Here is a 13,626-nt window from a genome sequence, read left to right as displayed (position 1 = left end):
AATTTACCTCTAAGTTCTAGTAAGTTATAGTCTTCTTTGCTGAATGTGCTGCACGTAAACAGAAAGAAAAGTAAGAAGATGGACTTATTTAAAAAAACAAAAACACTTTGCCCTGTGGGTTCCCATCATGTTGTTTATTGGTTACTAAAAAAAAGGGCATAGTGTGAAAATTGTAGTCAGTAATCATGAAAAGGACGGAGCACAAACAATACACCCTGTAATGCAGTGTTTAAGCTTTGTTAGCGTTTTACATCACAGTACCTGGAGTAAACGCGTGGCCCTGCGGTACAGTTTAGTGTTGGTGACCTGCAGGTCAATCATGTGGTTCTGGTATATCTTCCCCTTTAAGACATGAGCTCCAGTGCTCACAGCGTTCAGCACCAGCTTGGTGGACAGCTCCCGCTGCTCACACAGAAAAGTTATTGATTTTCCTTCCCCTGCATTTATAAAAACCACACTGAGAGGAAACATTAAAGAAAATAACCTGCCATCCAAAATAAGATCTACAGAAGCAAGAAAAATTGAGAATCAATAAAGACTACTTTTTTTGACACTCCATCCTTATACTGTATTTATCTCTTTATATGGGTGCAAACGTCTCTAAGGAAAGAAGGTGGCAGAAATATAATGGCAGAGGCAGAGCATTTAATATTATATTATTTCTCATGCTTCAGTGAGTTGTTGGGCTAATGTGTGTCAAAGTGTGTGTGTATACTGTACCATATGCTGCAAGGTCCCTGAAACAAGTGCTTCTTGAGGCCAAGTTATCTTTAGTATAGATAAACACAGTTTTTTGATGTCGTCCTGCAAAGAAAAGATACCCACATTAATACCCAAGTACAGTTGTTATAAAAGGTTGTGAACCTTGATTTTTGTATCAGTTAATGCTAATATGTTATCTGATTTTCATATAAGACACAATTGTAGCCAGACACCATCTGACTACACTATACCCAGACACATTCATGATCACTCATGGTTCAGGCTGGAAGAACTTAGTCAGACGTTTGTATACAATACAAACCCACTAATGTCCCACAGTAAGCTGAACCACGACCAGGCCCTTTTGGTAACCATCAGCTTCTGGCTTAATATTTGATCAGTCTTCCTGGCAGAATTCATAGAGTTCATTTAAATTGGTAGATTTACTACCACAGACCTGACTTTAAACTAATCTTTTTTACACTGGGAAAGAGAAACTACCAGTTGTAGTCCATCCAAAACATTCCCTCAAGGAACTCCTGAGACATTCAAGGTTAAAGTACAGGTTTGAGATCAAAGATGTACTGAAATTTCATCCAGGTGTTCCTCAGATGTTCCCAAATTGGAAATGGAAAGAAAAGAGAACCTGAACACATAATGCCTCTAGCAACAGCTGTCACTGGCACATCCCAAGTTTGCAACAGAGCACTTCGGGATGTTGTTCCGTTGACAGATGAGAAAGAATTTGTTGTGATACCTCAGGGCATGGAAAACCTGTAATTACTGAGGGAACAACTGATTTAACAGTCTATAAACATATTTTAAAGAGGGCTTTGAGTGCAGCAGTACATAACCTGAAACAAAATGGCTAATGAAATGAAATTCATATTTTTAAATGCCAAAATACTGATGAACTGAAATAGTTTTGTAGCTGATGGAGGTTGTTATGCTAAGACCCCCAAGGTCTTACAACATCTTGGCTCATGCTAATGTCAAAGCAATGCAGTTAAACCTTGAACAGGTGTTCATACATGCAGTGCGCACAGCAGTGTGCATGTTTGTAAAATCCATCAGTCAGCACTGTGCGTGAAACACGATTCAAGATTAACGTGTGAACACAGACCTCGCTGTAGGCTGAGTGATTGTCAAGTCACTGCCAAAATGAAAAATACAGCTTATTTTTTAAAATGACACTTAGTTTGGGCTGGACATGTGAATAACAGTGCAGTTTGTGTGTTATTAGTTTAGCTAGATCCTCTCTGTCTCTAATTGTGACTCCATAAAGATCAGACAATAATATTGCAGCTCCAAAACTTCAGACATCTACTTGTTGTAAAGAAGCTGCTGTGTCTCCATCAGCCTGGTGATAAACAGCATGGAGGTTGGGCGTCTTTTCTCTCACTCTGCGGGCCATGTTACCCACTTCAGTGGCGTCATCTGTGGAGAGAGGCTGTCAAAACACTTGCTGCTCTGGAAAAAATCCAAGTTACAAACAAAGCGCCGTCTCACCGGAGTGCGTGTAGATTAGCAGCACAGTGTCCGTATCAGTAAGACACGGCAGGATCAGATGTAGGAAGTCCTCATGTGCTATGGAGAACTTGGGGCCCTACAGGAAAGACATAGTTTCAGAGAAAACTATGGTATAGCCAGGACCACTGAAGAAGAAGAAGACTGGTATTAGCATCTCTCTGCCCTGTCACATGTTTATAATGAAAGCAAAGGGCAGCGTGGCCTCAGCACAGAACAGAACGGCAACGATGACAGAAGATGTGGAGCTGAGCTGGAGGTGGATTGGAAGGTGGCGTGCAGCAATAACAGCTGTGGAAAGCTGTTCACCGAGGCGTGCCATGGTTCAACTGTTTTGGGGGGGGGTTGTATTCTTAGTCAATATTTGAGTTTCAGTTTTACTGTTTTTACACTTCAGAGAACTTTGGGGTGTTTTGTTTGTAGAGGCTTTGAATCTTTTTTATTTTAGTATGTATTCTAGTTTTTGGTTCTCTGTGTGTTATCCATGTCTGTCACTGTCATGTCTTAGTATTTATTTGTTCAAGGTTAATCTTTATCTATTTAAGTCAGTTCGACTTCCTCCCTTTTCCCTCATTTCCGACTTTCACTCTTCCCTGATAGTTTCCACCCTGTGTCCTGTTGCCCTAATTAGTGTAATAGGACACGCCTCTCTTTGACGGGGTGTCTACTAATAGTATGTTTCCCCTTTTTTTCCATTGTGATATTCTTGTGATTCTTCTGGAAGTTTCTTCCTCTTAAAAGGGACTTTTTCCTTCCCACTGTCGCCAAGTGCTTGTGCAAAGAGGGACATCAGATTGTTGGGTTTTTCTCTGTATTAGTGTAGCGTCTTTACCTTACAATATAAACCGCCTTGAGGTGACTGTTTTTGTGATTTGGCCCTTTAAACTGAAATAAAATAAATTGAATTCAACGTTTGTTCTCTTGGACTGCCTCCTTGCCTCCTGTATCTTGGATTTTGGGTCCTTTAATAAGACTTAATGATTCACACAGTTTGCAAAACTGTAGCAGTATGGCTATATCACATTTTCCAGTTGAATGTGTAGAAGGATGTCAGATGATGCAGGCTAAGTTTGGCTCTGTTCCTTGCATTCAGATTATTTTGCTAATACACATTTATGACTTGGTGGTGATCTGGTCATAAATGTTAGTAGAAAAACATCTGGAGCCATAAGTTCGGTCTTGTAAGATCCTGGGGATCCACTGAGGCTGGGATGCTAAGAAATCAAGTGTAAGTCAGAACTAGTCAGAGACAATAACCCCTTGTACTACCTGCTAGCTAAATTTGTGGCAACAGGCACCTCAGCATGCACTTGCTAGCTGTAATGCTTTATAAATATGTTATTTTTCTCTGTTTTCTACATTAATCTTGCTCATTTTTTTTTTACATTATTCCGAGGGGGACACAAAGAAGTGGTTGTATTTTAGTCAGCTAATCTGTGTAGAATGAATTCTTTATGTTTCCTAACTGGGGACCTAGATGTGGTTCTCTGTTCAACATTCATATTAGCCCATTCATATAATCCCTACCCTGAAACAGGTGAATGCTGGAGCAAACATGTAATTTTATGTCTAAATGACTGATAGAGTGCCCTGTAAGTCCTACCGACACTGATATGAAAATCTAATTAACACCAACAAGCGGTATAATTAAAAAAAAAAGATTAAGGAACATTGAGCAGATACAGCAGTGTGTATTTTACTCTAATCCTGCTCTAGTCTCTGCTCTGCAGAGACAGATGTGTCATTGCAAGGTACACAACAAGACCTGGATGTTAATGTTAATTGGATTTTACAGGATTTCAGACATGTTATTACTTTGTGTGGCCTTGTTTCAAACCCACAGACATGTTAGAATAGAAATCTCCATGCTTGCAGTCAGCTGGTAGTGGCAGGATTTCTGTAGAAGAAGAATCTGTGCACTTCACTGTGAATTGATTGAGCATTGTGTGAAATGAAAGATTTGATGCAGTAATTACTTAATCGTTTATCTTTTGTCTAAATAGATGTTATTACATTGTTTTCTTTCACACACCAGTGAAGTTAAGGGACCGTCATTGTTATTCAGCTCTCTGTATCCTCCTCTGATGAAGCCTCGAACGTCTTCATAGTCTGTGCCCCACACACACACACACACACACACACACACACAGTTTCCATCACTAGTTGTGATGCGAAACAAAAAGAAAAGACATTTTCTTTATGGCAGTGTAGTTTGGCTCCTAATGAGGACATCGCACTGCGCTTACCTGCACCAAATGTGGGGCTACACTCACTGGCATCAATGAGGCCCAGCAAAGCCAGCGAACCCCAGCCCAGGTAATACACGTGCCTGCTGCACCGCAAACTGAAACACAGCCAGACGCACATCAGACTGAAACTGCCGACCCGACATGAAAAATGTCACGGGGGGAAGTTCAGAAGCTTTCTCTACTCACAGCAAACAGATTGCCAAAGGAAGCTGTGAGTATGGCAACATGTTAAGTATCTGTAGTCATTTTTGCTTCTATGCTTTTTGTGCTGATTCATTAACTAATTCAGTTGTAACCTGCACTAACTGCTAGAACCAGTGTGCTGCTATAAATCAACATACTTCGTTTTCTTTTTCAGTGAGTTTCGAGGCGTCAGTTAAAGATGTCGGATGAGATGTTCTACCTTTCTCCCGCTGCCTCCACCAGAGTAGTGATGCCATCAGGCTGAGAGTACGTGACAGCCAGAGTTCTCTCATATTCCATCATGTGCTGCAGAACACCACTATTGAACAGACACAAAAACAAAGCACAGAGTGCAGATTTTTGTGTCTATCATCATGCCAAACAGATTCTCTTTTCTGTAATGACCTCTAGAGGTCAGCAAAACCCAATAAAATACGCTGTGGTGTCCTCCAATACACATAACAGCTTTTCTATAGGCTCAAAATGTGGTCATCGTGGCTCAAGAGTTGGGAGTTCGCCTTGTAATCGGAAGGTTGCCGGTTCGAGCCCGGGCTCGGACAGTCTCGGTCGTTGTGTCCTTGGGCAAGACACTTCACCCGTTGCCTACTGGTGGTGGTCAGAGGGCCCGGTGGCGCCAGTGTCCGGCAGCCTCGCCTCTGTCAGTGCGCCCCAGGGTGGCTGTGGCTACAATGTAGCTTGCCATCACCAGTGTGTGAATGAATGGGTGGATGACTGGATATGTAAAGCACTTTGGGGTCCTTAGGGACTAGTAAAAGTGCTATATAAAATACAGGCCATAAATATTTTGTACTTGTAAATCAGGATTTGTATGTGTGCGCGCGTAAAAAAGATTTTTCAAAAAAAGCGCCCCTCCGACAGCCAAACCCATCTGTTCTCTGATTGGATTGTTACATTTGTGATTGACATGACATTGACCAATAAGATGAAAGGAAGAAAAATAGGGTCAAAATTTGTACTTGTAATTTGCAGGGTTTTTTTTTAGCTAAGTCCACACACAAATCTTTTTTACGTACACACAAGTTTTTTTACACATACAAATCTTTTTTACACACAAGTTTTACACATACAAATCTTTTTTATACACACACAAATTTTTTTTACACATACAAAACCGATTTACAAGTACAAAATATTTATGACCACATTTTGAGCCCATACTTTTCTGCTTAATCTCAACTTGCTGGTGATGTCAGCTTCAAGGACATTTCAGTAAATTTTCTGTGGGTTATGAGAACATGAGCAGATACTAAATTGATACATGCAACTGACAAGCACACAATGTGAGTTATTGTGAGTAAAGTTGGGTTATTATGGAGACCCAGAAGTAACTGTACATTCTGTCTTTTTATTATTTTCTTAAATACACATGAAACTATTTTGGTTCAGCTGTTCTTGTATACTCTTCCAATCAGTATCAATCAATCAAAAATGATAAAAACCTATAAAAACCCTGAAAACCATAAATTTCACACCCGAGTCTCGACTCTCACAGCCTGGTATCAGACGGCCCGGTACCAAACGACTCACGGACCAGTCTCTGCCTGGGGGTTGGGGACCGCTACTCTAAGCGACTGGCGTGAATAACGGGCAGAACAATTACATTCTCCTCTACTAGAGGGCAGTACAACTACCTGCTCTAATTGAATGGGTTGCCAACTGCCAGTAAAATAGAAGAAGATGAAGAAGAAATTACATAATAGTGAGACAATGCAGCGCATAATAGCAATAGATAAATATTTGAAAAGAAAAAGTAGCCAGTCTGACCTGGGTCCTGGAGAAAACTCCGACCCAGATGAAGGCCCTAGCATGAGTGCTGATCAGAAGAAAGCAAAAAAGGTATACTGGGGACAAACTGAGCCAATTCCGCTATGCCTGGTGTGAGGGGAAAAATTATCAATATGCTTTTTGTGACATTTTTGTTTGGTGGTGCGGTTCTGAAACGCTGCACTAGATGGACTAGGCCTAGTCCAAAATGTGTGCTCACTTAAAGCTTGTGTTATTTATGTGGTTATTTATGTGGTTATTTATGTGGTCTGTGTATTTGATCGAAATCTATTGTTTCACTTAGTAGAATTTCTTTGCAACACAGGAAACTTCCATAAACATAAACTGTCAAACAAATGACACAGACTGAGGAATTTCTAGCAGATGAGAAACACGGCAGTTCATCCCCCAGGCCTAAGGAAGGCTTTAATATGTAACTGGTAATATATGAACCAGTGGCACCATCATCTAAATCCTTACTTGTAGGCCACTTTGAAGTAGGTATACAGTGGTCCCTCGCTGTAACGCGGTTCACTTTTCGCAGCCTCGCTGTCTCGCAGATTTTTTGGGGGCAATTTTGCATGCTGCTTTTTGGGGTTTTTTGACAGCACGTTGTGTTCTGCGTCCTGATTGGCTGTAGACCATTGTCAATCAATCTCCTCCGTGCCGTGCTTCCAGTGCAGTACAGAATGTGTTCAGCTTGTCAAATTTACATAAATCATTGGTCACTAGCAGTGTGACTCTGAAGTGCTGCACTGTATGTTTGTAAGTTTTCTGTCCCTTTAGCTAATCTTGTGGCACACTTGCAACAGCAACATGCCAAGAGTTAGCATGTTCATGACATTACATGGCATATGACACATGACATATGTCTTCCAGCTTACTTATGTGTGATAGGTGTGTTGGAGGAAGTGGCAGCATGAGCAGCAGAGAAGGCAACTTCCAGGAGAATCTTAGTTGCACTGCCTCCCTTCATCCTGGAGGACCCACTGATGGCTTCGGGCTGAACAGACACACACAGTCACCAGCCAATCATAAACACACCGCTCACTTACTTTTTTGAATATAAATGCACATCGACCGTAATGTGTAGGGCATCAAGTTCAAAAGGTACAAGTACCCCAACTGCTGGGTTAATGAGGAAGGCCTTCTGGCTTTTTGCAAGTTCTTGCATCCTTTGTACCACACTGTGAAACGTGAAGGTGCAGTCTTGTATGGGCTCATCTCTACATACATAAAGACAGTTTGTTTCAAAGACAAAATGGATATTTATTCACAACTTATCACATATCATACATTCATTGCAAATATTTAAAGTCCTGTACCTGGCCTGATGTGCAGGGTTGAAGCCAACCAGCACAGGTGTGTAGACTTCAGGGTGCTGCAAGCAGAAATCCAGCTGCCCTGCCACAAATGGAGCCTATGGGGGCAGAAATCGCACACACGAGAAGTTAAGAGTTGTGAACGCCAAAACTCAAAAGGTTGATCTCGCGTTACCTGCAGATTGAATTGTTTCTCAGGTATGAGCAAGGTAAACCTTATTTGCTATACACTATTCAAACTCTGACCTCAGAGCTGAGGCTGACTTACAGACAGTCCACAGGAAATGCCAATGAACAAGACTCGCTTCTTTCCCTCACACACCTGCAGAGAACAACATGCTGTGGTCAAAATGCTCTCACAAAACACAAGACACACACTCCAGGATGTCCCAGACCTTCTTCAGACTGAGCACGCCCAGTCTGGGGTCGTCTTCAGGAGCCTCTTGAGAGGAAAGCAGAGCTCTGAGGACATGATACCAGAACATGTATGTGTGCATATGTCAGGTTAATTACAGGATTTTAATCAAGCAAAAAAATTGCTGCTGGTTATATTCTGTTTACACAACCCCAACTCACCTGTCTCCTCCTGCAATGATGTATGAATACACTTCACTTTGGTTCAGCTGACTCAGTGCTTTGTTGAAGCCTGACTAACAACACAAACAGACAATAAACACACAATACAGGAAGCATTTTTTTTCCATGAGCAAGAGAGATCTGATCACATAATTTCATTAAGAGCCATTTTCCTCATATTACTGGCAGGGTCTGTTTCGTTCTGCTCTGGCTCACTGTGCACTTGATTTTCCATTATGAAAGTAACTGATACGCTTTCCAGAAGCCTGAACAGCGCAGAGAGTATTTCAGGACAACTTTTACCGAGATCAGGAAAGCCAGCCGACCAGAAGTGCCACAACCGCTCATCACAACACAGCTCTCCTGAGGATCCTGTTAAAGACACAGAAGGCACAATAGCCTATGCCCGACTGACCGACGCAAATACAGATCCAAATATTGAGGGAGGAGAAAAAAAAGGCACCTTTATTATGACCTCGACCCTTTTAGCAACCTCCATTAAGGTTTTCAACACTTGGTCACTCAAAAGCCTCTGAAATGAGATTTAAAGAAAGAAATTCTCAAAAGGAAATTTTGAGAATACATTTTCCCATCATGAAGGCTAGTACTGATATACCTGGTAGGTCATTCCTGCCTCTTTCTGGAACATCTGGGAATCACAAACTTGTAACATCTTCACAATGCTATAGGCCGAAGCTCGGTCGATGTCACATGTCAGGGGGTTAGACTTCTCTGAAACAGGAAGTGAAGGCTCATAATCTGCGGACTAAGAAACAACAAATTAGACTGACGACTAACTGACTTCTATCTTTGAAAAGTGAATCCAACATGAAAACAATTGCATCATTTTGAAGGACCATCAAAGCCCGATCGCTGTGACTGACCTCAGGCTTATATAACAATGAGAAAAATGGCCCTCTGCCTTGACCTTCCTGATGAGTTTATGAGTTCAAATCAATCATTTCACCTCATGGTGTATAAAACATGTTCATTTTATACATGCCGGTCAGTCTCAGTGTCACGGTATCCTCATTGACTAAAGACCTGTGATTAATAAGTTGTTAGCAGTTTCACAATCACTTCTGCCTCATGCTGGTCACATCCAGTTTTCAAACAGCAAGATGGCGGCGGTAAAAGTTCTCAGCACTAAGCTTCAAAACAGGACTTTTATAACTGTTATAACTTTAAAAAAGGTGGCCAAGTAGTTAGGTCCATCTTTTATAAGGTTTATTACGTACCTAGAATAAATAGATGGCATGAAGCAAACTACGTTTACCTGAGCTAGCATAAAATGAATGAAGCAAGTAAGATCCAGCAGTCAACTACTTTAGCTAGCATAAAGTAGCTAACATGAAGCAAGGATGAGCCAAATGGGGAAAACGTAAGGTTGGTTACCTTAGCTAGAATAAATACTGTACAGCACAGTGTCAGCACCACGGAAATACACGGATACATCCGTAGGCTCGAGACACAATGCATTTTTGGGACTTTCAGGTGTATGGACCAATGTTTTATTTTCTGAACAAACCAGAAATCTTTAATGAGCAGCTAGATTTGTCTCGCATTAACTGGCTGAGTTAATGCCAGTTAATGTGACATCGAAGCAGCTGTAATCCACAGCTGTGTGTGTTCATGGAGCTTGCATTTTCACCTGCTGGACATCACTACACCTGACAAGTTTAACTGTCTTCAGAACATTGCAGAGGCCTTATTGACAGTATTTGGCTCTAAATATCTGTGTGAGCAGATTTTCTCTCACATGAGTCCTCAGGTAGCCGTCTGAATGCTGGACACTCGGAGACCTGGGTCTCTGAGTGGGAGACCAGAGATCACATAACATGTGTGTCTCTGTATTAACAAACATGCCATATTGGCTTAGTTTATTTTTCTTATCATTGTTGTGAGGAGGCCATAAATAGCATTTGTATTTTCTGTTGTACAGTTCATTTGATGTTATGGATAAAAAGTCTTTTTTTGTTTCAAAATAGCTGATAACTATTTGCTGATAGCTGCCAACATCTGCAAACAAATATAATTCTATAAAGTGGTTCTATAGATAGTGTGTAACTGTTCATATAGAGCGTTATTAAATTTATTGCTAATGCAATCATATGGCACACTGACCTCTGAGGAAATTTTAAATGGCACTCGCCATCAGAAAGGTTGCCTACCCCTGATATAGCACCTTTCAAGATAAAATCACAAAGTGCTTTACAAAGGCAGAAAACAGACATTAAGTCCACAGATCTCAAACTCAAAGGGAGCGAGTTCCAGAGTCTGGGAGCCGCTGATACAAACGCTCTGTCACCTTTTGTTTTTAACCTTGTATGCTGGACAACAAGCAACCCCTGGTCACAAGACCTCAGGGACCTGCTGGGGTGATAAGGAAGAAGAAGATCACTTATGTAAGTTGGAGCTACACCGTGCAGGGCCCTATAGGTCATGATTATGATCTTAAAATGGACCCTGAACTTGACAGGGAGCCAATGCAGCTGAATCAGCAGGAGAGTGGCATGGGAGTATTTGTGATGCTTTATCAGAAGCCTAGCAGCAGCACTTTGAACACCCTGCAGTCGTTCCAGGGAGGCATTGCTTAAGCAAGTAAACAAGGAATTACAATAGTCTAAGCGAGATGAAACAAAAACATGAATAATCATTTCCAATTCGGAACGTGACACAATGGGACTCAGCTTAGCGATATTTCTTAAATGGTAAAAACAAGAGCGAACCAAAGATTTAACGTGTGTGTCCAGCGTCAGAGCTGGATCAAATGTAACACCAAGGTTCCTAATGGAGGATTTAATATAAAAAGCAAAAGGGCCTATATTATTAACCACGTGGGGAACAAATTTCTCAGGAGCAAAGACAATGACTTCCGTTTTATCAGCATTTAGTTGAAGGTAATTACCAGCCATCCACTCTCTAACGGAATCTAAGCAGGACTGCAAGATTTGGAGCTTAGAAACATCAGGTGGCCTAAAAGAGATATATAGCTGAATATCATCTGCATAACAATTATATGAAATATCAGAGAAAGAGCTAAGAAGTTGCAGAAGAGGGAGTAAATACAACAAAAACAATAACGGTCCCAAGACAGAGCCCTGAGGCACCCCATAGGCAAGAGAGCTGACGGAGGATCTGAACTTAGAGGTAGCCACAGAGAAAGATCGATTTGACAAATAGGATTTAAACCATTCCAATGCGGTACCCGATACACCCACCCAGTGGTTTAATCTATCTAACAAAATAAGATGATAAACAGTGTCAAAAGCAGAGGTCAGATCCAGCAACATCAAAACAGTGCACTCTCCAGCATCACAATTCATCAAAATACCATTAGACACTCTAAGAAGTGCAGTTTCGGTAGAGTGAGCCTTACGAAAGCCAGATTGAAATTTATCAAGAATGTTATGTTCATCTAGAACAACTGTGAGTTGCTTGGCCACAACCCTGTTGTCTGATATTGAAATTTGTTTGATGATCTGAACTAAGTGTAACAAATATGGACAAAAAAGAAAAACTTTTTTACAGCACTGCATAAAGAAATGAGATGTGGATCACGATTATAGTTGCCAACTGTCCCGTTTTAGCCGGAACATCCCGTATAATGAGCAAAATATAATATATTGACCTTACGAATATTAAATCTGATTTGACTGCAATTGTATCAGACGAGTGTTTTATAGTGTTTGTGCCCAGTTAGCGACGGTCCCTGACGAACAACATGTATGAGGAGTAATGCGTGATTCGTAAAATTAGGACTCCGTTTGGTCTCCGTAGCATAGAAACCTGGCTAATTGATGCCTGTATTTGCAGTATTTGATTTGAATATTTTTTTATTTTTTGCTTGTTTGTGATTTCTGTCATCATTTACTGCATTTTTCTTTATTGATTTAGATGAGGTATTGATTAACCGAATGCCAAAGTTTTACTGTATTTTTACTGTAAGAATATGAACACACAGTGCATATTTACACTATGCCCAGCTGGCTGTGCACGCCAGAGTCTCCATTATTTGATAGTTTAAAAGTTAGCAACCCTAATCAAGACTTTTTCACAATAATGTATCAAACCAAATCCTGTCTGTAGCTATACACAATATTTACCACTATATTTACTGTCAAAAGCGGTGTTAACCTTCTCATCTAACTCTTTGCAGGAAAAGAAATCACTTCCCTAAATAGTCCGCCGATTTCTATAAACTTACTTCCCATTGACGTAAAGTGGAAACACCATAAGTCCAGTCTAATCCTGCCATTGTCCACTTTATCTGGCAAAAATGGTCACTGGTAACGATTTGCAGAGAAAACAGAAACTGCGAGCGAAAGGGGGAAGTGGGCGGGACCCGATTTAACTTTGCTCAACTTCCAGGCAACTGAAAAGTGACAACGAATGAGAATGAAGAATGCCGTTGATTGACACATGACCTGGTAGTAAATATAATAGAGCAGGGGTCACTAACAGGCGGACCGGGGTCCGAGTCCGGACCCAGTCGCCATCCTATATGGACCCGGACCTATAGTTAACAAAATATTAAATTATATTTAATTTTGACGGGGCGATTCAATTTTAAGCGGTAACCTTACATTGTATTAGACCAGGGAACATACAAACCAATTGTGTGCGAGTTAAGCCACCCACGTGACACTACTTAGCCAATCACATCTGCGCATTCAAGGCGATCGCAACTCTGAGTGCAGACACAGACAGACAGAGGAAAGACATGGTGAGAGGTGAATGACAAGCGAGACGATTAACGATACAGTGAGACAAGACGTGAGCGGGAGTCACAAGAGGTAAAACAACTATGGCGCTTTCAAAAAAGAGAAAAGTAGACACCGAAAATAGAACTTTCAAGACTGAATGGACTGACGCATATATGTTCATTCTTCCGGCCGCAAGCAGCAAACCAGTGTGTCTCATATGTTCAGAAACCGTGGCACTGATTAAAAGTGGCAATGTCAAACGCCACTATGAGACAAAGCACAAAGCTTTTGAACAATCATACCCACCCAAGTCTGAACTCAGGTCCCAGAAAATTAGCAGTCTCAGAGCCCAATATGATCAGTCCACAAGGATCTTAACCAGTTCTTTCACCGCCCAACAACGTGCTCATGAATGTTCCCTCAGAGTTGCTTGGATTTTAGGTCAACACAAAAAGCCCTTTGCAGGTGTTGTCAAAGAGTGCATGAGTGCAGTAGCAGAAACATTACTTGAGGGTAAACAAAAAGAAGAGCTTCATGACAAAATAAAGCAAATACCTATGTCAGCATCAACAGCCA

At 41.1% G+C, this 13,626-nt stretch overlaps 1 protein-coding gene across 4 annotated transcripts in view; it reads right to left on the bottom strand.

Annotated features, from left to right (window-relative positions):
• Positions 1-12,708, bottom strand: part of gckr (glucokinase (hexokinase 4) regulator) — a 29,417-nt gene extending 16,709 nt beyond the window's left edge. For all 4 annotated transcript variants that reach the window (XR_014274549.1, XM_082523306.1, XM_082523307.1 and 1 more), the window contains exons 1-17: positions 12,552-12,708; positions 8,961-9,110; positions 8,808-8,876; positions 8,648-8,716; positions 8,345-8,418; positions 8,164-8,230; positions 8,037-8,090; positions 7,772-7,866; positions 7,567-7,672; positions 7,331-7,449; positions 4,882-4,980; positions 4,476-4,573; positions 4,262-4,338; positions 2,212-2,308; positions 2,030-2,139; positions 721-804; positions 262-402 (exon numbers count right to left, since the gene is read on the bottom strand). Coding sequence is in view for 3 of the 4 variants with exons in the window: in XM_082523306.1 (XP_082379432.1) it covers positions 262-402; positions 721-804; positions 2,030-2,139; positions 2,212-2,308; positions 4,262-4,338; positions 4,476-4,573; positions 4,882-4,980; positions 7,331-7,449; positions 7,567-7,672; positions 7,772-7,866; positions 8,037-8,090; positions 8,164-8,230; positions 8,345-8,418; positions 8,648-8,716; positions 8,808-8,876; positions 8,961-9,110; positions 12,552-12,602 (1,560 nt within the window). In the remaining variant the exon portion in view is untranslated. The remainder of the gene's footprint in view (positions 1-261; positions 403-720; positions 805-2,029; positions 2,140-2,211; positions 2,309-4,261; positions 4,339-4,475; positions 4,574-4,881; positions 4,981-7,330; positions 7,450-7,566; positions 7,673-7,771; positions 7,867-8,036; positions 8,091-8,163; positions 8,231-8,344; positions 8,419-8,647; positions 8,717-8,807; positions 8,877-8,960; positions 9,111-12,551) is intronic.
• Positions 12,709-13,626: the final 918 nt, after the last annotated feature.

Source organism: Aulonocara stuartgranti (assembly GCF_965226115.1).
Source record: "Aulonocara stuartgranti genome assembly, chromosome: 23".
In the NCBI taxonomy this organism is placed as follows: domain Eukaryota; kingdom Metazoa; phylum Chordata; class Actinopteri; order Cichliformes; family Cichlidae; genus Aulonocara; species Aulonocara stuartgranti.
This window is presented reverse-complemented; position numbering and strand designations above follow the sequence as displayed.